The 27,675-nt window shown below is 40.4% G+C and overlaps 2 protein-coding genes across 2 annotated transcripts in view; one reads left to right on the top strand and one right to left on the bottom strand.

Annotated features, from left to right (window-relative positions):
• LOC126419217 (angiomotin-like 2a) overlaps positions 1–14,505 on the bottom strand; it is a 133,494-nt gene extending 118,989 nt beyond the window's left edge. Inside the window, exons 1-3 of the mRNA XM_050086356.1 lie at positions 14,381–14,505; positions 12,447–12,619; positions 1,509–1,725 (exon numbers count right to left, since the gene is read on the bottom strand). Coding sequence (XP_049942313.1) covers positions 1,509–1,725; positions 12,447–12,525 — 296 coding nt within the window. The 5' untranslated portion in view covers positions 12,526–12,619; positions 14,381–14,505. The remainder of the gene's footprint in view (positions 1–1,508; positions 1,726–12,446; positions 12,620–14,380) is intronic.
• A 64-nt stretch (positions 14,506–14,569) lies between these two features.
• LOC126419193 (rhodanese domain-containing protein CG4456-like) overlaps positions 14,570–27,675 on the top strand; it is a 169,427-nt gene continuing 156,321 nt past the window's right edge. The window contains exon 1 of the mRNA XM_050086330.1: positions 14,570–14,767. Within this exon, the coding sequence (XP_049942287.1) occupies positions 14,659–14,767 (109 nt within the window). The 5' untranslated portion in view covers positions 14,570–14,658. The remainder of the gene's footprint in view (positions 14,768–27,675) is intronic.

The following is a 27,675-nucleotide window of genomic DNA, read 5'->3' as shown; positions in this document are numbered from 1 at the left end:
GGCTTTCGCTACTGAATTTTCCTTTCTCACTATTAAATCTATATCTCTATTAGTTCTTAGAGATTTTGTTCTTTTTTGTAGGTGGTGAAATCATTACTTTTGTCTCTCTCTCTCTCTCTCTCTCTCTCTCTCTCTCTCTCTCTCTCTCTTTTTACAAGCTGTGACAAATATGATTTATTTTTATACTTAACAATATTTGTTAGAAAGAGTGCTATGCCATCACTGCATCAAACACAGTCTGTTGAATATGAGCCAACATGAACAGAGAAGTTCTCTATGATTGTGTTTATACTCATTTTCAAGATACAAATCAAGCACTGAAAACAGTTTTCAGCTTTGCGCCTATCCAGTATGTACAACAAAACTGATCACATTTGTATGAGCTTAAGAAACTACTCCACTGCCTCTCTGATAGCATGGTTGGGGGGGGGGGGGGGGAGATTGCTTGTTCCAAAAGCAATGCTGATGAATGAGTCAAGTTGGTAGACTTACACAATATTCTGACTGCAATGCCAGAAACTCCAGGAAGAACTCCACAAGAGATTTCAGCACACAATTTATATTACCTTCAGCATACATGTCATTATTTTGTACATTGAGAAAAAGCAACCGCAAAAGAAAATTGTCTACAAAAATCTCCATCAATTAGTGTGAAAGTTTTCAGAAATACGATTCAGCAAATCACAACATTAATTACTACAATTGTAAATAAATGAAATGCTGTTCTGTGCCCAAGGACTCCAGAGGGCAACAGTTGTTCCAATAGTATTTTCAGGATGGATACTGTGTAGAAAAAGGTACTGAATGAGATGCAATATGTTAGAGCTAAAGGTAACAGTGGTGGCAGTGGTGATACAAGTATTTGAGTAATGATGAAAGAATAATGCATAGACACATTGACAGTTCTTACACCAAATCCTTTTGTTTTACAACCATTTTCAGTTTTCCACGTCATCTTCAGATTAATGACTGCTGTAGTAGTAGTAGTAGTAGTAGTAGTAGTAGTAGGAGGAGGAGGAGGAATAGAGGTGGATTATTTTGTGACATTAGAATGACAAGGAAACAATAATTATTACTACGCCCAAGTCCACTAAGATGAGGCACCTGTTTGTATGGCCTATTTTAGTTCACTTAGGTAACAGACTGTAACCATGGAAGAATAAGGGATTTGGTGAATAACAGCTTAGCCACAGCCTGTATGGTGTTTCCAGGGTGACTTTCTTATTCTGCTATAACGTAATCCAAAATTTTTGACTGACTAAAATAGTGTGCCAGCCTAATTTCCAAATCCAGACCTGTATCTTTCATTAGTAATACGTTTATCACTATGTTACAAAATGAAGGATTTATTCTGCAAACAACTCTTAGGTTGTGGCTATTCAGCTAGGTATACAGGATAGGCTGTATGAAGTATAGTTAGCTGGACAGTAGAGAAAGATAATGAAGTATTGAAGGTTTACAGAGAGAGTAATAAACATGCATAAGGAAATAATCCAAAGTTCTATTACCGGCCAGTCCAGCTCTCATCGCCAGCTCCATGGATGATGAGAGTATTATAGGAAGACGACGATACATCTAAACTGCTTCTGTTTGAGCTAAGATTCTCCTGCCCTTGTGGCTCTTGTCGTGCTGTGTGCTTGATTACATATCTTTCTTCATGGCTTAGGTTCTCATTAGATGTAGAAACATCTGTCTCACTTCCACTGAGGCTTTGTGGGAAAGTTCCTGCAATTATGTTGAATTCATCATGATGCTAATCACCAAAGTAATTAATCTTATTATTCCATATGCATTTTAAAAAATTAAATAATTTTCAATCGCCTATTCATCAACAAAGTAAATGACTTTTCCACATTCTTCACAAATTTTGCACACTGTGTCTAGAAAAGCCAGTCCTCATTCAGATGTACAGAAGAAAGGAACATTTTTCGACACAGTTATAACTAAGTGGAATATGATACAGAAAATTAACTACACAGAACCATGTCATGGTTTTACACACAGAGTATTACTAATGCAGTAATCACTACACCATATTCCATCCAAAGTAATCTGACCATCCTTGTTATTGTTAAGTTATAAGTCTCATACTGCCTCTGAGTTGTTATGGCAACAACTGAATGAAAACAATCAATTCAGTAAGTTGTTTGAAAACAATCACCTCATTTGGTTATATTTTTAGTTATTGGTTGAATTCCTCATTCATTCTTTTGAGTGAAACCAGTCTATTGGAAGAAAGAAAAAAAAAATCACTTGGTTTTAGTTTTCCTTATCAGATGGGCTATTCATTCATTCGAGTGAAGCTGGTGTATCAATCAGCACGTCAATATGGTGTCATGCAAATGCAGCAGAAGGCACACAACTTCCAAGTGAAGGAAGCAAAATAGCAAACTCTGCATTACACCATAACAGGGCTGTCGGAAGTAAGGCTCTGTAACTCCTAGCACCAGAGCACCACTGCAACAGTCCAACATTAGAGAAAGACCTGAGCTCGACAACCAAGAATAGTTACTGAACCACCACAATAAGGCAATGAATGCTGCTAAATCCAATAAACCAGGAGAAATACGATCACTTGCCTACAGCAACCGGACCATAGATGTGAGCTATGCTTTTTAAATAAACAGGCTTTTGCAGCTCGTGGACACATTCAGTCATGCCACCATTCTGTATGTGTCCCCAGTACCAGAGAGAATGACTTTCTATTGAATTTCACTGGAACCATGGCAAGCCGATCGACTATGGTCTTTCGGCAATCTGCTTGTTCACTCTGACACCAAGAGACAGGCATTCCAATCCAAGTCACAGCTGTGGTCTGCTGTTGCAGCCGATTTGGACGTCGTAGATGAGGTGAAGACTAGTGTGTTGCCCACCCTTCACCTACTGAGGGTTGTTTGTGGATGATCTGCAAGTTGTCTTCCCGCACACTACCCAGGCGCGGCGCATCCAAACTGTCCCCTGGCCGTTCTGTGAACATCTGCTGTAGTCTTGGTGTCCCACACCGGTCCTAAACAACGACTGTTGTATTGGACTGCACAGTCAGTTACACTTACCTAAGCACATGACGGACCATCCTAGAGAGCACTGAGATGTAGAGTCACCCTGTGCTGCAAAACATCCAGTAACGGACAAAACCTCTCATTTTCCTCACTGCGGATGGCACACCACTGCATTGGATGCCCTCGCTAACCTGTGGCATCAGCATCATGACTCGCTAACAATGGGCACCTGTCGTTCTCCCCAATGTGCCCATGAGGCCCAACACACTGCACGATGCTACGAAGCACCTGACCTGTCATGCACTGCTGCTCAGCTCCCTCAACCCACAGCAGCCTCAAGCAACCCGAGTCACTACATCTGCTGCCAGAAAGTGGTCATCAGATACTCTGACACTGCTACGTCTGGTGGCAGTGGTAGCTGTTGTCTCAATGGTTCGTTCGTACCACATCAGGAGTGTTGACCATTGACTTGCAGTGCCAGCACAATGTGGTGCCGTAGTAAATATTTTTCTTTATTGTTGACTTTTTTGTTGGTGTGTGTGTATCTTGTTTGCCCATGGTAGAATGTAGGGACATTTATCCTAACGTTAAAGTTACCCTTGTCTTAAATGTTGGAGTCTACAGGTTTATTGCAATTTAGAGGGACTGGTAAAAAACACAAGGTAGGTTGGCTGTTGGTGTTAAAGGGACCAAACTGTGAGGTCTCAGTCCCTTCATCTTTTATGTATCGAACCAGGAATAAACCTCAGAAGAGGAAGGCAATTCCTGGTAAGCCTGACTGCAAGCCAGATACAATAAGACACATAATCATGGAGAAGTAGGGGGAGTGAGAGGTGATAAAGAGGTTGATACGCTCTGCCCAGAATGCCGTTGGAGATTCCTGGAGTTTGGAATGCTGTGGAAGATGCACCCTCTGCAAACCATCAGCACCACCACACCATCTGCTGCCCCAATAAAATAAGCAACACAGACAAGATGATGAAAGTTTAAGATAGATAAAACATTAAAAATGGCAAACACAAACAAGGAGAATAAAAAAATAGGAAGGGTAGGGACCAGCCCAGACCTCAAGCAAGGGTTGCCATGGGACCCCACCGATGGGCCACAGCAGGCGAAGGGTGTCCCTCCAACCCCTCAGGCAGTCATTGATGCCAAAGTGCCTCACCTCACAGAGATAAGCAGAAACTATCTTCGCAGGCGAAATGTAAAACCGGGTCAGCCAGGAAGTTTAAGATATCGCCACAAAGCAGCCAAATTTGGGCAGTCTAGTAAGATCAGGCAGACACCGCATCGGCATTAACGTGGTCCTAATGTTGGAGAAAGTGGCTGTGGGTAAGCCAAGTATGTCCAATGTGTATCCGAAAAAGGACAATCGATTCCCTGTAAGAAGGGAAGACCCTGTGTGGTCATGTCTCCTTTATTGCCCTCAGATTGAAGAGTCCATGGCGAATAATTCCGAGTTCCAGACATCCAACAACTGATGGCGTAAAGTCAACCACAGGTGCAGTTCTCGGACCCCCTTTTCCAAAATCAGCATCGTGGTGGTCAAATTTGCCAAGCTGTCAGCACATTCATTCCCTGAGATCTCAACATGTCCAGGGGTAAAAACAAAGACTACTTGCTGTCCAGCTTTATGGAGGTCAAAAAGAAGATCCTGGATAGGCATGACTAATGGGTGATGAGGGTAGCACTGGTCTACAGCCCAAGGCTGCTCAGGGAGTCACTGCAGATTAGAAGAATCTTGCCACTGCAAGAATTAGCATGGCTAAGGGCTCGTTTGATGGCCACCCATTCAGCAGTGAAGATGCTGCATCCACGTGGCCAGCTAGGACAGTAGTGCACTTCACCTTGCACGTGTGTATGCAAAACCAGTTTGTCGACTGACCATTAAGCTATCATTGTATACCACTTCCAAACCTGGAAACACATAAAAGACACCCAGGAACAGGTGGCGAAACACCATGGTGTTGACAATCTTTCGGTCCAAATGATAAATCAAGATAGATCTGAGGTCGGAGTAAACACATGGAATGTACGCGATTACTCACTGACAAGAGGCGACAGAGGGGAAAGTTGACATTCAGAGTAGATATGTTTTAGTCAAACTGCAATTATGACCCCAATTCTAGGTCTCTGTTGTGGAAGGTGGACCTCCCTACCAGGGAAAAGGTCATGGCAGTTTGGATGTTTAGGGGAGATTTGAACATGTATAGCATAACTGAGCAGCTGCTGTTGGTACCTGGTCTGTAGTGGAGGGATCCCATCCTCCGCAAGCGGGTTGTTCACAAGGCTAGTCTGAAAGGCTGCTGTTGCAAATCAAACCCCACAGTGGTGTATTGGGTCCAGTGATCACAATGCTGAGGGTGATGTCGTACCATATGCTGGACTTCCATAACCAAGATGGGACAGGATCATGGCTTTGTAAAGCTGCAGAAGGGTAGTGAAGTCTGCACCTCTGCTGCTGTTACTGAAGCAGCAAAGTGTACTAAGGTGTGTCCGGCACCTTTGCTTAAGTTGGAGAAGATGGGGAAGCCACATCAGCCGGGCATTGAAGACCAGTCTCAAAAAGCAGTAAGTCTCCACCACATTGAGTAGTTTGTCATTGAGGTAAAATTCTGGTTGTGGATGACCAGTACGATGGTGACAGAAGTGCATGATACAAGTCCTAGTGTCAAAAAATTGAAAGCCCAGGGTGAGGGTCTATGACTGCGCTTTCTGAACCGTGTCCTGAAGTCAGCGTTCAGCACCATCCACATTAGAGGAGCAACAGTAAAAGCAAAATTCGTCAGCATACAAGCAGGATGATACCAAAGACCCACAGCTAGACTGTTGATATTCACTAAAAAGAAGGGGATACTTAATGCAAAGCCCTGCAGGACCCCATTCTCTTGATTATGAGGGGTACTGTGGGAAGCACGAATTCGAACGCGGAAAGTACGGTCTAATGAGAAGTTCTGGGCCAAAACTGGAAGTGGACCCTGGTGACCCCACTCATGTAAGGCAGAAAGGATGTTTTGTCGCCCTGTGATGTCATTAACCCTTTTGTAGATCAAAGAAGACAGCAATAAGCTGTTGACGTCAGTCAAAATCTGTCTGGATGGCAGACTCCAAGCAAAACAAATTATCAGCAGTGGAAAGGACTTGGTGAAAACCACCTTGGGAAGGAGCCAGAAGGCCCCAAGACTCAAGAGCCAACACAGCTGCCATTTCACCACACATTCAAGCAACTTACATAGAACATTAGTGAGACTAACTGGGCAGTCACAGTTCATTTGCAGGGGATGCTTTCATCACAGGGACAACGATACTCTCCCACCATTGAGATGGGAGTCGCGCTGACGATCCGCTGGTAGGGTTTTAAGCATTTAGTTGTGGATGCGGTTTGTTTCTGGGGCTGTATAATTTCCACTCACTGAATGGAGGATTACAGGGCTCCAGGTGCCGTGTAGTGAAAGATACATGCAATCATTCAATCCAATGTTTAAGGACATGAAAGACAGGTCGACAATTCTTGTAGGCAGAGGCTCGAGCACAACACAGAGCAAAAAGTTCAGCTACAGTGTCTGAGTCAGTGAATACAGTACTGTTCAAAGAAATACCAAGTACACCTGCAGGGGACTGATATGCATCGAGGCGTCTGCTCTTCACCCAAATCTGCGAAGGAAGCGTACAAGGTCCAATGATTGAACAGTACCATTTGCAGCATTCTTGCTTCCGTTGTTTTATTAAGTGACAGACCCATGCACAGAGCCGTTTAAAGCCGATGAGAAGGTCAACTGACGGATATCACGTATGGCATTGAAGAGCCATGGCTGCAAACAGGAAGATCAATAGCCAAAGTAAGTTCCATGTGTCACACTGAAGTGTGTGGAGGCACCAGTGCTCAAGTGACAGAGGTCAAGATGTGCCAGGAAGTTTTCGGTGTCTCTACCTCCTCCAGCATTCGAGGTTCCACCCCACATAGGGTTATGAGCATTGAAGTCGCCCAAGATTAGGAAGGGGGGAGAGGGGGCGATCTGAGAAACCAATGCAGACAATACATTCTCAGGCAATCCATCATAGGGAGGGAGATGAACATTATAGGTAGTAAAATCCTGAAATGCCCTAACTCAAACAGCCACATCCTCCAAAGTTGTATCGAGGGGGACCAGTTCACTATATACAGAGTTAAGAAAGTATGTGCAAACTTCACTTGACACCCCATCATGATCAGCATGATTCTTAAAACATATATCCCCAGTAGCCACGAAGGGCACAGGATCTGTGTTGCTGGAAATCAAGTTTGATGAACAGTAATGCAGAAAGCAAGGAAGGAACTCAACCTGGTGGCGGGGAATAACCACTACATCTCCACTGGAGTACTGTACTGTCACTATACTGTGAAGGCAAAAGACAGGTTATGTCTCAGGGTCACCTGCTCCCACTGGTTCAGAGTGTACGGTATCAAGACCTACAAGTTCTGGGGCATGTTGTGTGGTGCAATCTGAAGCCTCTGGGGCCACCGGGATCGTTGCTGTAGGCTCAGAAGCAGAACATGGGAGATATGGTGGCCACTAGAATTTCCTTCATCTTGGAAGACTTCTTTTTGTCTTTCTTTTCTTTAGGGGTTTGGATGAGTGGGAGGATTTCCTTGAATTAGTTTCTGGGAATGAAGAAGATCATGAAGCCCTACAACCAACAGCCTGTGGCTTCTTCAGCCACTGGCTAGAATCCGGTTGAAGACCAGCAGAAACCTAGGAGGAGACTGTCCCAAGGGACCACTTCCTGGAGTGATAAGCTGTATGAGGGTGATGTGTCTCAGCTGCAGAAGGGGATCTGCATCCCCAGTTGGTGGGGAGCCATTGTTCCCAAAATGGGTGTGGGGGATACAGCATGGGGAGAGCTCCCAACCATCAGGTGGACAAAGCATGGTCAAGTGGCTCTTAGGGCGTACTGTAGGAAGCATAATGGAAGAGAGTATCACCAGCAGAGAGGGCAATGTTGTCACATTGTTATGCGTGCAGGGTGTAGATGCTCATACTTTTCCTTGGCCTCTTGTTATATCAGTCTGTCCAGTCTTATATTCTTGTATTCTCTCTCTCTCTCTCTCTCTCTCTGAAAGACAGTGCAGTCTGGTGAGCAGGGAGAATGGTGCCCTCCACAGTTGATGCAGACAGGGGGAGGAGCAAAAGGAACGTCCACGTGCAACAGGCGTTCACAATCCCTACAAACTGGCCTGCTGTCACAACACGATGACGTGCCCAAATTTCATACATCTGAAGCACAGCATGGGGAGGGGAGGGGAGGGGGGGGGGGACATATTATTTCACGTCACATAGGTGTACCACCAACTTTAACTTTCCAGGCAATGAATTGCCCTCAAAGGCCGATAAAGGCCCTGGTAGTAACCCTATTGTCCTTTGGCTCCCTATGGACATGACAAAGTGCACCCCATCACTCCAAGTTGGCATATAGCTCATTATCAGGCTACAAGAGGTGGTCACAATCAAAAATGATGACTCGAACCATGTTTAGACTGCTATGGGGAGTGACAGACACTGAAATGTTACCCAATTTGTCACAAGCAAGCAACACCCATGTCTGGCAGGGGATGCTGTTCTAACCAGAAGTGACCCACTCTATTTCAGAGATGGCTGCAATTTCCCCAAACTTGTTCCCTGGCATCTCTACAATGAATAACAGCTTTGCGGCCAAAAAGGAATTCCCATTTGTCCTTGAACAAACCAGGTATTCGGGGAATATTTCTCTACTTGTCCCTTAGCCTGATGTTCCTCCCACAGCGTAGCCAGGGAAGGAAACATTTTAAGATCGTATCTCTCTGCATTAATCGAGCTCTTTCCTTCTGAAGAGACTGCTGGAGCTGTGAGACCAATATCAGGAGAAAGCTTCATAGTCAAGTCATCCACCACACTGCCACCCACTCCGAATGGAGATTCTCCCCATGGACACCCCCCAGCCTCAGCAACAGTTACCTGGCCAGTAATCTGCTGCTCAGAGCCCCTGTGCCCTAGTCACGACAGGCACATACTCCTGGGTATGTATGGGAGATATCAGCTCAGTCACCAATAGTGCGAACCCTGCATGGTCAGAGGGCTACTACCAAGCAGGTACTTTATGACCTCCCTCCCCCGACACGCAACAGGATGGCTACCGGGCTGGGTTTTGGGCATACTGCCTTACTGGAAAAAGAAGGGCGCTAAGGTGGAAAGGCACAGAAGTGGAAGAGACACACTGGGCGACCTTCCCTGCATGATCCACATGTCTGAAAAATTTGGAAAAGTGGTGGCAGGTCAAACCCATCATCATCAGCAGCAGCATCATCATCATGTGTTCTGCCTAAAGGCAGGTTTTCACATGGTAGTTCTCCAGGCTGTCCGGTCTTCTGCCATCCTCTTCAGGTCTGCACAATTTCCTCTTCCCTTTATGTCGTCTATCATCTTGTATCTCCTGAGGTGTACAGCCATCCTATGTTGCAAACTTCCAGTAAAGAACAACACCTGCTCATCTCCCCTGCTGCAGCCCACATGCCATCGCACCTGCCTCCGCTCACTGACCTGCAGCTGCACCATAATCGCTCAGCTCCCTGACCTGTAGCAGCCTTGGCCAAGCTGAGCTGCTATGGAATTATTCACTCTTTCTGTTTCAAGTGAAACCAGTCTGCTTCTTGTCAGTCGAAACACGTGTTCATTCTTTCAACTGAAACCATCCTTTAGTGTTTTAGTTGGCTGAGCTATCCATTCAGTCTTCTGAATGAAGTCTGTGGTATTTTCACTGGTTGAACTAAAACAGAGATATACAATCAGATACACATATCTCCAAAAGATACCTGTAGCCACAGGGGTTTGTGAAGACATTTCTGGGGGTACACTAAATTTAAAATAAGTTTCACGTATATTCCTTTAATTGCACTAAATACATCAATTCTCCTTTCCATAATTAAAAACTGATTTTAGTGACTGTTTGCATTCCATTTTACTGAATAGGAGTGGTGATGTCTATTAATTACAATCATTTGAATCTAGCCTTAAACACTTATTAAGCCATATATTTGTGTGGAAGGTAAATGAACTGGCTCACAAAAATAACTGATGCAACTAGGAGACATTGTTGGATGTCCATGTATCTTCATGCATTGGCACAAAATAGACAGGTATGTTAACGACTGGAGTTGCAATACTCAGTGACAAGTAGAATAGTCATCAAAGTGTATTGCTGTTGTTACTGTTCAGTGTTGTTACCACGCCTGGTAGTGGGTATAAGAGGGAAATCAACTGTGTCAGATGTTGAGTGATGACGGATGTGAAGATGCTGCTTACCAGTGTGAAACAGCACCATCAGCCCCTGACAGTTTAAAAGCGGCTTAACTACGGGTCTCTATTTGGATGGCTGGTTGAAACGTGCAATATTCAGATTTGTGGAGCATTCTGATGTGACAGTGGCCCAATGTTTGACTGTGTAGGAACACGAGAACAAGTATACTTGTCATAAAGCTCTGGTCGACCAAGCCTGAGCACCACAAGGCATGATCGCTGTATTGTGCATCAAGCATACTGTAACCCATTCTGCCCATGACTTCTACCCTTGGACACAGGCTGTCAATTAGGTAAGGGACAACAAGGAGGGAACAAGTCAACTTATGTCAAGCAGTTCTGGCACTACACTTGCACTCACATGTCAATTTATTTTCCAAGTGGCTCTATCTGCCACCTTACTAGCCGTCAACCATGTATTACACGTTAACAAAAGTAAAAACTGACACTGAGGTGTAACAAATTCTTACAGGATTCGTGAAATTGAAATTGATAATTTCACGTTGAATAATCATGCTTGGTGTCAGTTCTCATAGGTAAATCAAAATTAAAACGGGCCAGTACTAAAACTTACAACATGGCAATTACTGTCATTTTTATTGCAGCTTTTGTCACATAGCAGATCATAGGATTGTTTGTGTTTTTTTTTTTTTGAAACAAGTGCCCACCCCAGCAAATGACTGAAGTGAGTCATAACCTACACAACTGCATATGTGGTTTTAAAAAATCTCCTTGTAAAGGAAGCAGTACCAGGAAGCAACTTTACAAATGCACCTCCAACCACACACAGAGTTACACTTTAAAGTGCATTTATTCCACCATGTAGAATTGGTATGAGGTAAATTTGATTGTACGGCTGGAAGCTAAGTGGTGTGCTCGTCCAACAGGACAACCGGAACGGCCCTGCACAGGTCCAAATATGGTCACCGGTGTGGCCAGAAATGAGTAAAGCACAGAGCATGTGGACAGTGGTTGCTCGCTTAGCCAGAGAACAGACAATGCGGCAGAAACAGCTAAATGTAACAGTCTGAAATATGGCTTCTTACAGCTTTTAGAAATTCAATAATAAATCACAGTTAAATAATAGAGACAAACTGAATACATATGCAATCTCAGAAAAAAAATGGGGCTAATCCAATGAAACAATTATTTCAATAACATAAAAACTACAGAAGTTAATGTTTTTCAGTAATTAAATATTTTCACAAGGAACCTCCGAATTAACTGTTAAACATTTCAAGCGATAACAAACTATATCTCAGATGATAGCACTGCACTCTAGCTATCATCCCTGAAAGCTATGTATCTCTATATATTTTATTTATTGATTTATTCATTTTATATCTTTTTCTTTACACAAATGTTTGTCAGAACATCATATCCACCACAACAACACAGTAACTCAATGCACCATGAATACCTCACATCTTGTCACAAATGTGTAGTTATTTAAGGAATATTTTATTACTTTACAGTAACTGTATTTATATGTAATTACAATTAATATTAAAAAAGGTATGGTAATTTAAAAGTGATAGTTGCCTATGTTAGCTGACAACCACTGAAAGAGAGTGCCAAAATACATTTCTAACAAGTAGACATGAGTATTTATTTACATGGCATTTAACAACATTTTGTTATCATTTAACATGAACACACTTGCCAGCTTACTACCACTTGCCCTACTCCCAAAAGTGGAAAGTGTATCTGACACTGCCCCATGATGGGCTAGGAACCATTTTGTCACTAATCAATAGAGGCACAACAATCACTCTGCAATGGCTTGACACAAGATTCTGGGTTTTGATCAATGAGGTTGGCAGAGGATAATACACAAGGCAGACCGAAGCCGATCAGCTTTTGCTTATTCGGAACTAGGGAGCCCTTGTTGTCTTTGTGAACAAACTGTAAAGACTCTACCATCTCCACAACTGAGTTTGGGAGGGGGGTACATTATCGCACACTGGTCTATGTAGTCTCCAAAGATTGTATCAACTATAGCTTAAGTGCCATTTCGATAAATAGTGCTATATTTCAGATGGGAGGCAATACATGGGTATGTACAAGTATAACTTCAACACTGTTTTTCTCTAATTGAACTTACAAATACTACTGAAATAAGAATAAGTTTTCATACCTTGTCCAGGAAGTAGTTGTGACCGCTGAGCACTATTCGTGAATGGTATAAAGCGACTCGACTGTTGTAAAGAACTCATTATGGCATTAATATAAGGATGGCCACATTTGGAAACTTATTTTAATTTTACATTATCTGCAATTCTGACAGAGCCAGCACAGTCTGCACAATAGCTGGAAAAAGGAAGAACACAATGCAAGATGATAATTCACAAGAACTGAATTTAATCCTTAAAACAACAATAACATACAGAATAGTCCAATGGTGGTGTTGTCATATACTAACATGAAGATGAATAAGGGGAAAAAAGTGCTTTAATGATGAATCTAGATCATTATTGGTTTATCAACACAATGTGAAACCTTCAGGGATGTGGAACGAATCAATGCACACAAGAGTAAAAGCTTTTTTGTGGATGGTGCCCATTTTAATAAAATTCCTCCGAGTGTGAAATGTGTCGACTGTTATTGCTGGCGGCTTTCATCAGTCACACACACTCAAAAGAAGTTTACTGCAGAAATAAGTCGAGTAATTGCTTAACAAAAGAACAGCAACTTAAGAACTGGTATCAAAAACTGAGTGTCCACACTGTGGTTATAATTCAAATTTATCTATCAATAAACACGATCTCCATCATATAACAACTTCTAGAAAATGCATTATGAGATTCAAACAATATTTCACAAATGTGCAGACTGCTTCTAATGGCAACAAGTATCTCGTAAAATAAAAGATTTCAGTGAAAGTCACATACACAAATTTTCAGCTCAAGACGTATTTACGCATTTGTATGTCTTACATAAATGTCGATGTCTATTATAATTATCCGGGCTGTTATGCCGTGGTCGGTTGATGAATTTTGTCTCAATTCCCAACGTTTCGTCTCCGACTGCGGGAGACATCTCCAAGGGGGTCCGTAGGTCAATGGAAGGTCCAATACACCAACTGGTTCGCTACTTGAGATTGTTGTGTGTGTTGGACCTTCCATCGACCTACGGACCCCCTTGAAGATGTCTCCTGCAGTCGGAGGCGAAACGTTGGGAATTGAGACGAAATTCATCAACCGACCACGGCATAACAGCCCGGATAATTATAATGGACATGATATTTCCGGCCGTGAAAGTCTACATTTTAGTATAAATGTCAATGTCAATGACTCACATGTCAAATCAATAACTGCAACATCTCTCATTTAAGACAAATTCAGGACCAACTGGGCTGTTATTTAACTGACCAGTACTACTAGTCAGCTTCATTTAGGTGTGGAATACTGAGAAAATGCCGTAGCCTACATGCTGCAGTTAATATATATAATTCTTCATATAAGCTAAATATTTGACATTTAAGTTATGCTTACAGGCTGCATGAAAAACAGATATTGTTTCATCCCACTCTGCGTAGTCTCTTCACTCGTCAACAAGACTCCAGTAAAAACAAACTTCGAAACATACAATGAAATCACTGTACACGATAGAACCCAATAACAACGAACTATTGCAGTAAAACTGGGTACAAATAAGGGTAGCTACCGTCGGTTACGAATTTTCTTGTGTACTTTGCACACACGCAAAAACTGAGGCACGTAATGGATTAAAGTATAAGTTATTAGTAAACATTGCTGGTAACGACTGTGATATCATTAAGAGATTGACATTAGAACACAGGTACATCATTTGTTGTTAGGTTTCGTTATCCACCGTTTACCACACAAGTCATCCCGCACTTATTCAATACATTAAAACAGCCGCTGATGTGACAAAAAGTACAATATCGCACAATTACTCCATGCAATCTAAATCATAGCAATACATGAAACTCAGTTCAGGAGATATTAAAATAAACCATTTTTCAAATATTCAGACTTAAGTCGTATGTGCATTACAAACTTATGCGTCCACAAGAACGTCCCAACGTTTTTTAAGCCTTAAACTTACGCTACACAATTCACCCCTCATCCCGTCTGTTGGAACTTAATTTCCGATAATCTCAATAGATGGCGATTGAATAGCTCTACGTAAAAAGTGGACAAAACAATGTCGGTCTCATGATTTCTTTCACGGAGACCAAAGATACTATTCTAACAATTCTCTGTCGCAGTTCATGTTGTGAGAAGTATGTCTTTGCTATTATTATTGTTTGGCTGTGGTTTCGAAATTTGAAGTGCTATTGCAGCATATAATTTCTTTTAAATTACTTGTTACCGCTTGCCAGAATGAGCCTCTGTCTTTTAAGAACAGCATCACTTATTCATGAGCGCATTGCTTATACAACATTATCACCCGCACGTCTAATTCATCAGTACAGAAAGCGGCAGTTTGAAAGTAAGTTGTTCAGAGAAGAGCATTTTCAGTAAATTGCTGATGTTGACACCCTTTCAAGTAGAATTACGAATACTGCAAAAACCGTAATTTGGTAACTTTGACAGCAAACTTTTGTAATCTTCTGTAAATGGTTATTTCTTTAAGGCATTCAGCCATATAGTTGTAGGTTCAGTATTAAATATAATACTGACGCCTAAGTTACTTTATGTTATATGCTTCATGGCAATTTTGGAGGAAACATAGTAACTAGCATCAGTATGTGATTTAATCAAAACATTTATTTTGTGCATTTTGGTATCCGTTCGAGCTTGGTTCGTCTAAAATTACCCGACAGTTTTAATACAACATCTTCCTTTAAATGTCAGCAGTTGCTTATTTCAGTCTCACTGATCTTAATCCGTTTACATAGATCATTGGCGATCCAGTGCCATACATTCTACACCACCAATTTTCCTATGAGTGTAATACAATCTGTTCTTTCTTATAATACATATACTTCAAGCTCGTTCTATTTACCCATAATAAAGGTTTCTACAGGCTTACGAAACGTGAGAAAAACAAAACGGTAAAAATTTTATACACCGTTATCGGACTTCCTACCACTGTAGCACAACAAACGGTGCGTTTTGGAGAGATCTTTTCTTTGCTATGTCGTTCAAACTGCCCCTTTTCGGAACACGCTAGTATGAATACGAAATCCGCCAACTACGTTGCATTAACTTCACACACACACACACACACACACACACACACATTGAAATTAAAGCCCTTTCTTCATGGGACGTGTAGGCTTGCAAGATTACCCATCATGCACCGGTTCCGCCGTGTAGACGGGGCCACTTGCACAAAACTCACGCGTACGATCCTATCCTCACGCGTATTTAAGTGCTGCGCACTTGCGCAAAAGATCAAGTGGAGAACACACATGACAAACAGCGCGACGCTCTTCGTGAATTGTCTCCTGCTCAACTAAATGTTCTGGTTCGTCCATCTCATAAATAGTTAACGGGTGGGAAGCATTCATTGGAATTTAAACGATAAGACGCTTATATGGGGAAGTAAATGTAAACCAGTGACCCGGATCTTTCTGGAACCGCTCGTAGAAATATGTTCTTGTTCATTCGCCAATGCACTCTCACACCAGCCATAATGTCTTCTCACGAAAGGAAAAACGTGAGTTAATCTAGTGAACTAACATTGGCAACAGAAAAGCAACATTTGTATTGGTTTGTCCATGATTCCCAGCATCAAAAGTGAGGTCATTTACACATGTAAGTGACTTAAGTTTCACGTAAACTGCACGAAAACAACTAAAAACGGTGTCCTAAAATAAATTAAATATAGTAATAATAACAAAACGACATAAAATACTTGATAATCACGAGAAGTAAATTTAGGCCGTCGGTTCACTTGCTGGGAGTTGACAACAAAAACTGTAGACACTTAGAGCTGACGATTAGACAGGCATGCACCGCGTAAACGCTTTTTCTTGGTTGGGCCACCTGTTGTGTGGAGCGTTGCAGTAGATGGCGACTTTCTTGTTCGCGTCGCACGTCCCGTGTAAAACGAGCATAAGATGGCGGCAGCTGAATTTGCTACTGTCAGCCAATCAGCGTACCGGTACAGGACCCGTGATTTAGTCAGCTAACTACAGCGAGCACAGGAGACGTGACTTTAGTCAGCCAATCAGGATGACTTCGTCGCGCGTTCACACTATAGTGCGTTTAAAATACCCTAAGTTGCGACCTTTGATGTTTGGCTGACCGGAGCGGGACGTGACACCGTTGCCCAGGAAACACCAATGGCGAGCCGGCTTTCCCTACCGCACTGCCAGCAGTTCTGCTGGTAAAGCGCCCCTGTTGTTGTTGTTTGATGCAGCTTTCTATTCTACTCTACTCTATCCTGTGCTAGCCTCTTCACCTCCGAATAAGTACTGCAACCTACATCCCTCTGAATCCGCTTAGTGTATCCATCTCTTGGTCTCACTCTACGATTTTTACCCTCCAGCACTAAATTGGTGATCCTTTGATGCCTCAGAATGTGTCCTACCTACCGATCAGACGAATGTCATGTCGGTAGGACACATTTGTCTAGTCAAGTTGTGCGACAGATTCCTCTTCTCCCCAGTTCTATTCACTACCTCCTCATTAGTTATGTGATCTACCCATCTAATCTTCAGCATTCTTCTATAGCACCATATTTCAAGAGCTTCTATTCTCTCCGTATCTAAACTGTTTATCACCCATGTTCTACTGCCAGACACAGACACCCTCCACACAAATATTTTCATATAAGTCTTCCCTACACTTAAATCTATATTCAACGTTAACAAACGCGTCTTCTTCAGAAACATTTAGATTGCCAGTCTACATGCTGTCTACTTTGTCCATCATCAGTTATTTTGCTGCCCAAGTAGCAAAACTCATCTACTTCTTTAAGTGTCATGTTTCGTAATCTAATTCCCTCAGTACCACCTGACTTAATTCGACTATGTTCCATTATCCTTGTTTTGCTTTTGTTGATGTTCATGTTATATGCTCCTTTCAAGACACTGTCTATTCTGCTCAGCTGCTCTTCCAGGTCCTTTGCTGTCTCTGACAGGATTACAATGTCATTGGTAAACCTCAAAGATTTTATTTCTTCTCCATAGATTTTAATTCCTACTTCACATTTTTCTTTTGTTTCCTTTACTGCTTGCTCAATACACAGATTGAATAACGTTGAGGATAGGCTGCAACCCTGTCTCACCTCCTTCTCAACCACTGCTTCCCTTTCGTGCCCCTCGACTCTTATAACAGCCTTCTAGTTTCTGTACAAATTGTGCACAGCCTTTCGCTCCATGTATTTTATGCCTGCCACCTTCAGAATTTGAAAGAGAATATTCCAGTCAACATTGTCAAAAGTTTTCTCTAATTCTATAAATGCTTGAAACTTAGGTTTGCCTTTCTTTAACCTATCATCTAAGATAAGTAGTAGGGTCAGTATTGCCTCATGTGTTTCAATATTTCTACAGAATCCAAAATGATCTTCCACAAGGTCAGCTTCTAACAGTTTTTCCATGTGTGTTAGTGTTTTGCAACCATGGCTTATTAAACTGATAGTTTTATAATTTTCATATCTGTCAACGCCTGCTTTTTTTGGGACTGGAATTATTGTATTCTTCTTGAAGTCTGAGAGTATTTCACCTGTCTCATTGTATTGAATCATATTATTTTTCCATTCATTTGTTTTCTTATATGTAAACTAAGAGAGTTGTAGACACTGCCAAAGGTAAATTAATGAGCTGTTTTGTGGCAGGGGTAATGTTTTGATACATCATTAAATATCTGTGTGAAACAAAGTAAGAAATACTCTCTTCACTTTGGTAACTCGTATATCTTCACCCTTTTATTTGGGAAGTAGTAGTGTACAGATGTATGCTTGGATTCGTTGTACCAGCATTGTTAAGAACGTTTATTTTAACTGTTCATTAAAAGTATTATAACAAGTTATTGGAAACGGAATATCTATTCGTACGCTTATAAGATCAACCCCTATCTGTTCATCATTGCACTTGCTGCCAAGATCCTGCATTGAGAAGTTCAGTGAAGACAGGAATAATTTACACGATATTCTGGAGGAGCATTCCTGCATCAGCATTGTCACAACCAAGACTAAACACAATGGAATTAATGTGAAGGTAATGACTCGGACTTGATTGGTACCTATTGAACGTGGTTTAATTATATTAAAATGTGCTTCTTGTGACAGATCGACAATTTCAATGATTGCTGTGATTATTTGGTACTACACACTACTGGAAGCAGCAGTACATAATCCAAATTATCTTTATTGACCTTGAATGTAATAATAGTAAAGGTCTGTTGATATTGGCATCAGTCAATGTTCAACCAAGGCTATGCACAGACTGATAAATTACCTTCAACATTTTTCCAACTGTTCTTTCCAATCAGTTTTTCCAATTATTCAAGCAGAATTACAATCGGGCACTTTTATTATGGTTCATGTAATTACACCAGACACAGGAAAAACATTCCCCCCCTGAGTCAAAAGCACACGCAGTCCCATAAACACAGTCCAAAGACAATTTTCTCTGCAGGTGGCAGTTACTGACAGTCAATGGTTGCCACATACTTTTATGTACTTTATGTATCATAGCTTTATATGTAAATAATTACACCAGTAACAAGTAAAATGTTCGAAGGTGAATAAATTCAAATAAATTCTTGAGTTTATAACTAGGTGTCTCTTGAGAATAAGCCATCACACAAAACTAGTAACAGTAAATAAGATAAAAAGGGAAAGAAAAACCAGCTTTGGTGGATTATTATTAGTATTGAAATTCTGCTTTTCATTCAGTATGCAGAATTTTTTATGTTTGCAGTGTACTTCCATCTAGGATTACATTCCAGCATCACTTGTTGTATGTCTAATAATAATAATAATAATAGTTGTTATTTTTACATGGTGCAAAATCCACTTTGTGTCTGACTTGTAACAAGCGGGAAAGTGGTCTGCATCTGATTAGCAGAGATGCAGCTGGAATTCTTGTCCTGGAATTAACATTCCAATCATAAAAAAATGAGCTTTGATGCAACACTTGAAATAATTAAGTACTGTGAGGTGTGGCAGGTGGTAACCAATCCACTGCTGTCAAGAACAGTACAACTCAGTTATCAGATTCTGAGGCATCTGGGCTGTCTTGCAAACAGAGGGGATTGCAGTCCTCTGGCCAACTTCACCCAAACGAGGAAACCCTTTTTTGGCACCCTAAATGTAAATAGTCTGTTATGAACAGGAAAGTTGCACGAACTAGAGCAAACCATAAAATGCACAAAAAATTTGAATACTGGCACTCCAAGACACAAAACTGGCCAATGAGAATGCAGTGGATTTTGGGAACTAAAGACTTTTCAGAAGTAAAGTGGATAAACAAATATTTAAAAAACACACCACTTTTAGGGGTTGCTTTTCCTTCACAAGAGACATACCTCCACAACAAATGTGAAACCTGTAAACAGCAGACTAATGACAGTCACCTTGAAGTGTGCAAATGAAACTACACACTAACCAATGCAAACATGCCAATCAACACTGAAAATAAAACGAACTGCTAAAAGGTAGGGACGTCATGGGAAACACTAGAAGAAATAGCATCTAAATTTCAACAAAACCATCTCAAAACCCTACAGGCAATCTCTATGCACAACTAGGCAAAGGAAGAAAGTACAGAGAAACAACTGGAAATTTCCCAGCATATAAGTGAACAAACCACATTGCATGAAGATTAGTTGAGCTCTGCAGGGTATTCAGCCAAAAAATTATATCAATACACTTCAAAAAGAAATGATCAAAACAGATGACGGTGAGATCACTGAACTCGCTCATTGATGAATTCAAAATTGACCATTAGCAATCTCTTATTCAAACTACAGAGAAGTTATGAAGGTCCAAATGAGAAAGGGTGCAAACATAGACTCAGACCATTACCTGATGAGCATAAAATTACATTTAAAACCTCAGAGGTTCTTAAAAAAGGAGACACAATCGTCAAATTTGAAACTAACAGGTTCCAACAATCTCTCATGGAAGAACTAGAGAAAAAGAAGTCAAGACACTGGCAACAACTCAAAAGTAAATTGATCAAAGCTGCACAAACACTAATTTCTCTGCAAAAAAGGAAAATGTACCCTTGGTTGAAAGAAGAATGTGAGTACACAATTCAGTCTCAGCAGGATGCATACAACAGTTGAAACAGCAATAAGACAGAAGACAACTTCAAAACATTCCTGATGGTTTGGAAAGATACTTTCAAATTAAACAGAAAGCCCGAAAGAAAATATAAAGGATCAACTTCTTGAAATGAAGAAAGACTTTGAAAGAAATGACACATGCAATTTCTATAAGAACTTCAATCACAGGAAATCAACCACAAAATCTCTGCTTCAGGAAAGAAAATGGACAAATAGTTCTAAACAATCAAGAAAACTGCAGAGAACTTTCTAGATATTTCAAAGAACTACTTAACTACTCAAAACCAAACCAAAGGTTCCACCACAAGACCCTGAAGACACTGATCCTAATTCATAACTCTTGAAGGGAGATAGTACAATGTAAATTACTACAGGGGAATCTCACTCAAATCAGTTGCATACAAAATTGTATCTCATTATCTTCTTGACAGAGACTAGGCCATTCATGTCCAGAGCAGATTTGAACGTAAACCTAATCCTCAGACACTGGATAATTTGTAGCAAACCCAGTCGGCACATCTGTTGATTTCAAGAAAGCGTATGACTCAGGTGACCATGAAAATTCGGAATATTAGAAACAAAAGGTCTAGACCTGGAAACCTTCACAATCATACAACAAACACTGACAAATAAAAAGTCTGAGGTTAATTTTGTGGAGGAACTCTCAGATCCTTTCAAAATCAAAAGTTTGGCAAGACAAGGAGATGGACTGTCTCTATCCCTTATCAGAATTTCCTTGAGAAAGTGATCCTAGAATGGCACAAACAGAAATGAATCCTCAAAATTGATCAGCCAGTCAATTTAAGCAGAGACAAGTAATCTACAGATTACCTAGCATTTGCAGGTGATTTAGCAATATTATCTTGCAACCTCTCATCAGCCCAAAATCAGATTCAATTCTTCAGACAGATTACATGACCTGCAACAAAGAAGCACAAACATTTATGGAGACAAAAAAAGACAGAATTAAATGAGTTCCACACTTTAAATATCTCATGGAACCAAAACAAATTAAATTAGATACCAAAAGATAGGAACTGCATACCGACTTAACCAAAATATCTACAACAAGAAATGTATCCCTAAGCTCACAAAACTAAGGCATTACAATACAGTAATTACATTATTGGTGAAAAGTTTTCGTTCACCCATGATGAAAACTATATACTTCATTTCAATGTACAAACACATCATACAAACCAAATAGACCAACAAAGTAAGTATTTCATCTCTATCATTAAGGACTTGGAAGAGCAGTTGAATGGAATGGACAGTGTCTTGAAAGAAGGGTATAAGATGAACATCAACAAAAGCAATACGAGGATAATGGAATGTAGTCAAATTAAGTCGGGTGATGCTGAGGGAATTAGATTAGGAAATGAGACACTTACAGTAGTAAAGGAGTTTTGCTATTTGGGGAGCAAAATAATTGATGATGGTCAAAGTAGAGAGGATATAAAATGTATACTGGCAATGGCAAGAAAAGCGTTTCTGAAGAAGAGAAATTTGTTAACATCGAGTATAGATTTAAGTGTCAGGAAGTCGTTTCTGAAAGTATTTGTATGGAGTGTAGCCATATATGGAAGTGAAACATGGTCAATAAATAGTTTAGACAAGAAGAGAATAGAAGCTTTTGAAATGTGGTGCTACAGAAGAATGCTGAAGATTAGATGGGTAGATCACATAACTAATGGGGAGGTATTGTATAGAATTGGGGAGAAAAGGAGTTTGTGGCACAACTTGACTAGAAGAAGGGATCGGTTGGTAGGACATGTTCTGAGGCATCAAGGGATCACCAATTTAGTACTGGAGGGCAGCGAGGAGGGCAAAAATCATAGAGGGAGACCAAGAGATGAATACACTAAGCAGATTCAGAAGGATGTAGGTTGCAGTAGGTACTGGGAGATGAAGAAGCTTGCACAGGATAGAGTAGCATGGAGAGCTGCATCAAACCAGTCTCAGGACTGAAGACCACAATAACAACAACATCATTAAGTGCAATACAATATGTTTTAGATTTTAGCCTCTTCAGAGTATCCACCCTTTGCCCTCATAACAGCTGCACAAATTCTTGGCATTCTGTAGATAAGAATTTGTACTCGTTTTTGCATATATTGCAGTCCAACACATGTCTAAATTATTCCATAGCCCTTCAACATCAGACGACCTCAGTTTTCTGGCCACCTTGTCAAATTGATTCCATAAGAGTTCAATGGGATGTAAGTCAGGTGACAGACTCGGCCAAATCATATTCATCAGTTCCCTACTTTTCTCTTTTCTATTGACATACCTTCTGCACAATGATATCCTTCATTCTTTAATGCCCCAGAAATTCTCACTAGATCACCAACTTTATCAGCTACGAAACACCCCCACACCGTGACCGACCCTCCACCATGTTTCACTTTTGGCTTCACACACTGACTCTTCATGTGTTCTCCACGAATTTTACAAACATACATTTGACAATGGCTTTTAAATATTTCATTCTCAGATTTGACCTTGAATATCATCTTGGACAATTGGTGTTTGCTCCAGTTTTTATTTTTTTGTGCCCATTGGAATATTTTAACCTTATTTTGTTTGCTTAATAAAGGCTTTTTTTGGCCTCTATGCACTCCTTCAGACCTTGTTCAAGAAGACAGCATTGCACTGTTGAGACAGATATTGGGGCTGCTCACATACTATTTAGTTCCTTGCATATTACAGGTGCTGTACAAGTCATCCAATGTTTACCCTACATATGAACTTATCTTTACCTTATGATGTTACTCAGTTTCTCCTAGATCATGGGAATCTTGCTCTGTAGCCAGTATGCCACTGTCATTGTGGATACTCATCAGCACCCCTCAATGCAAACAACCATTCAAATACACAACAGAGGCACTTTATTTGTTTATACAGTAAAGCATCTGAGTAATGGACATCTATGGGGAAAATAAAAGTGTCTGTTTTTAAGAAGTGTTCTTTATTCAGGAATGGATAAATAGACAGTATACAATATAGTACATACAATGTGCTGTGGAGAGAAAGATACTGTACTGCTGTATACTGTATTAAGTAAATTAGTGAAAATTTATCTTTAAGTACAGTACTACATTAAGAAATGTCTTTCATGCATTCTGCGAGGTTGGTCACGCTGTTTGAGGTGCCATGTCATGGATTGCACAGCCCCTCCTGTCAGAGGTTCGAGTCCTCTCTCAGGCATGGGTGTGTGTGTTATTCTTAGCATAAGTTAGTTTAAGTAGTGTGTAAGTCTAGGTACCAATGACCTCGGCAGTTTGGTCGCTTAGGAACTCACACACATTTGAACATTTTTTGCAATATTGGTTTGAAATAATCATGTATTTTTTCTGAACCAGAGTGTCATTTATAATTGCTTTCTTAATATGTGTTTCAACTGCTAATACTAAACTGGATCTCTCATCATCACTTTTCACTAAAAGTGTTTCAATTTCCTTACTTCTTCAACAGTCTGTGTATTTGAAAGGGGAGTAAAATCCAGTTCAGTTATGTCATCTTCATCCTGTTGTCAGCACATCCTTCTTGATGCAGCTCTTGTATGAGTTCATTTATGCCAGTTGATTTACTTTCTGTGAACAGTGCATCATCAATAATGACGCATTCTTCGGATCCAACAAAAAATTCCTCTTCTAAAGTCTGATGTTCATGCTCATATATCTTGTGACTGTTTTCTTTGTCATCACTGAAGCACGGTCGTTAAAAATGAACCTTGCCTTCTTGAAGCAGTTCCTGATTGTAGTCAATGATACATGTTTTAAGGCTGAAGAAATCCACAGAATTGCATCCAACACTCTTATAGATTTTCGAAGTTCATATCCAGATTCAGCATAGTCCATTAGAGACAAAATCTCCCTCAACACTTTTTGGCTGTGAAACACTTTGAAATTTTGAATAAACCTCTGATCCAGTGATTGACGATGTGAAGTTGAGTTTGGCAGCAATGGAAAGTGGAATCACTTTCCTCCTTTGTCTTTCCATTCTTCTATCAAACTCCAACAACCACTCAGTCCTTATTGCCCTCATTATTGAAGAGCATTTATTTGCATACCACTCCATGTTCAGTTTACTCAAGACAATACCTTTGAAGCATCTACGCTTCACAGCCTTAACAATAATCAAAGGCTTTTTAAGAAATTCACCAATTGTATTAACACACAATACAATAGTGAGCCATTCTTTTGAAATTTTGCCTCCTGATCAGGCCATTGTCTCACTGGGAAGAATTTAGAAGAAAACCACCAGTCTCATCTCAGTTAATAATGTTTCTTTCTTCATAACCCTTTCAAATTCCTGTTATCCTCTTTTGCCAATCTGGCATCCACTGAGCTGGATTCACCACACAATTTAGAAATGAGATGTGTCAAGCCAGCCTACAAATGCTTTAAAATCATAAAATCCTAAATCTTTGGCGATTGTGAGTGCTTTCTCGTGGACCAGCAGTCCACTAAAAGGCAAATTATTGCTACAAGCATGGTAGAACCATTCAAAAGTCAGACTGTCAACTTTTGAGCCTGGTGTATGAGGAAAAGTGGTAAGGTTATCATTTCCAGTCAATGAATTCAGAATGTCCTTTTTGTTACTTAAAATGTCACTGATCTGTGTTTTTCCACCAGGAAACCACATGGCTGTTTCTCTACATAAATCTTCTCCTTTGTATAGACTCCATGCCGTACATAACTTCTCTCATTTGAAGACACAAACAGTACGCATTTTAACTTACAATATGTTCAAATGCATTTTAATTATTGCCACTGTTTCCTTTAAAGCTGTCTTTTTCTTCCAAACTGTCTTGTATTTGGAAGTTTTAATTGTTGTTGGGGGATACATTTCAGTGTCCATTCCTATTATAGAGAATGCCACTGTTCAGAAGAATTTTATCATAAGAAATAATGTTATTTTGCAGAGGATTTTGAAATGTCTCCTATTGAGAGGAGTCCACTATTGGGAAATGTCCGTTACTGGGAGTTTTACTGTACTTGTCTTAGTATGAGAACGGAGATATAATCGAATATTCGAAATGAAATCATTGTTTTAACCACAGATACATAGTTTGATAGGTGACTGAAAACTTTTGACCCATAGTGCAAACCAGAATGTCTCTGTGGATCAGAAGCACTTATTTTGAACAGGAAGAAAGACATTGAAAACATTGAGAAAAAGGAATGCAAAATTGTAGGAAAAATTCTAAGCCTAAACCTCAGACAAACAATGACATCTCAGAAGCAGTTAGGAAGACAAAGAATACACAAATAAATATAATGACATTAGAAAATGCAATTAAAAGTGTGTGATCACATTAAAAGAGTGAATGCAGACAGACTTACAAAACAAATAATTGATTTTTTTGACGATAGGAACAAAGCTGAAAAAATGGACATGATTAAATTGGTTGGCAAGATCAAAACTGGTCTGAAATTGGCAAATATTACTCCAGATGATGTTCATAACTGTGAAATCTTCAGGTCAAAAATTCACAAATGGCGAGTTGACAGAAGGGAAAACTAAAGAAGAAGACTGGGACAACATGGTCCGAAGAGAGGAAGGCAAATGCTTATATCTATGTCAGATGCTTACCTCTTAGTACTTTGCACAGTCCTAATGGGCTTATTCACAATTATTATTATTATTATTATTATTATTACTGAAACTGTTTGTAAATTAGTGCATGTTATACATGTATCCCATTTTTATTGTAACTTTGCTTATCACGTTGCTCTGCAGCTAATAAGGTCCATAATCACAGAATTCAAATAAAAATAAACAGATAAATAATGTTTCAGCAGCCAAACCCAGAAATGATTTCATTTAAAAAAAGATAAATAACTTCTGCTTACTTCTTTTTCATGACTCAATGCCAAATGGAGATCTGCAAACAGAGAAGCAGCTATCTACTTGCAAACGAATGGGAGAATGATATACATGACAAAAGCACGGTGCCATTAGGCTTCGGAATCACCACCAAAGGGATTGCCCACTGACTTGGCAAAACAGGTGGAACAATGCCCTGGTTCTGTCACTGCTGCAACTTTCTTTACCTTATCATGCATGGTGAAGGTAATGAGGCAGGTACAGCAAAATTTGGACATGCCAGCAGCTCAAGGGAAACATGTGCCTCAAATTTCTCTGCTTGGCCAAAAAAATGAGCAAATTGAGACACTAAATGCACTTCATCAATTATACAGAAGTCAAAAACAGAAGACGCTTTGAATCCAAAGACATTTTGACCACAAACAAGATAAGTTGTGTCCCACTTTCTTATAACATGCAGAAGTTGAGAATTGCACCCACATTTTTGAAATGTACTATTTGCTATAAGACAAAACTTGACAGAGTGGCTGTTGCAACTCTGGGCATCCAAAGAGCCTATACACATTTAAATTAATTAAGCTGATCATCACTCCCATATCTACCAAAATTTGACTAGCCAGTCATCTATTATCAATGTCACAAAAATATGACTGGATGATGCGCACAGAGGCGGTCCCAGTGTCCAGTGAAAATACTGGCTCATAGCCAACTCATAGCCCATCCAACATCACAAACAGTTGCCAAATGACCTATCCACTGGCATATCCCACACATGCCTCTACATGCTTGTGATTTCAGTGAACATGCAACTAATGACACTTGTGGGAGGACCACTGGCTTGTTCAATGAGTGAAAAGAGAATGATGCCAAGCACCTGAAAAATGTTGCTGGCAGGAGTGACTTCGTGCAAGTTTAGGCCACATAGGATATCCCACAGGGTACGGGGTACAGGGGATGGTTTACCCTGCACACGCAATTGAACCTCCTGCCAGTTATCAGAAAGGATGTCCCTTGCTGCCATAAGCTCATGCGATTCTACAATTTGGGCAACGTCAGCTATAGAGGGGTTGGAGAAGGTCAGTGCCCCAGTCTGAACCTCATATTCAGGAGCTAACCTTAGATGAGTGAACCAACATAGACACATCCAAAAAAGTTTTGCATCACCCCGGTTCCCAGAACTCCTGAAGATAGATGTTGACCGTGGATATTGTATCACAGACACAGAGCCTTTGACTGTTCAGAGATGTCACTAAACCCATGCAAAGATGTAAACAATCATGCATGAGCAGCTCCTATTAGATGGAGGACGTCCGACAGCCGATC

This window comes from Schistocerca serialis, chromosome 1, assembly GCF_023864345.2.
Source record: "Schistocerca serialis cubense isolate TAMUIC-IGC-003099 chromosome 1, iqSchSeri2.2, whole genome shotgun sequence".
NCBI lineage: Eukaryota > Metazoa > Arthropoda > Insecta > Orthoptera > Acrididae > Schistocerca > Schistocerca serialis.
The sequence above is the reverse complement of the archived record's forward strand: the minus strand, read 5'-3'. Positions and strand labels throughout refer to the sequence as shown.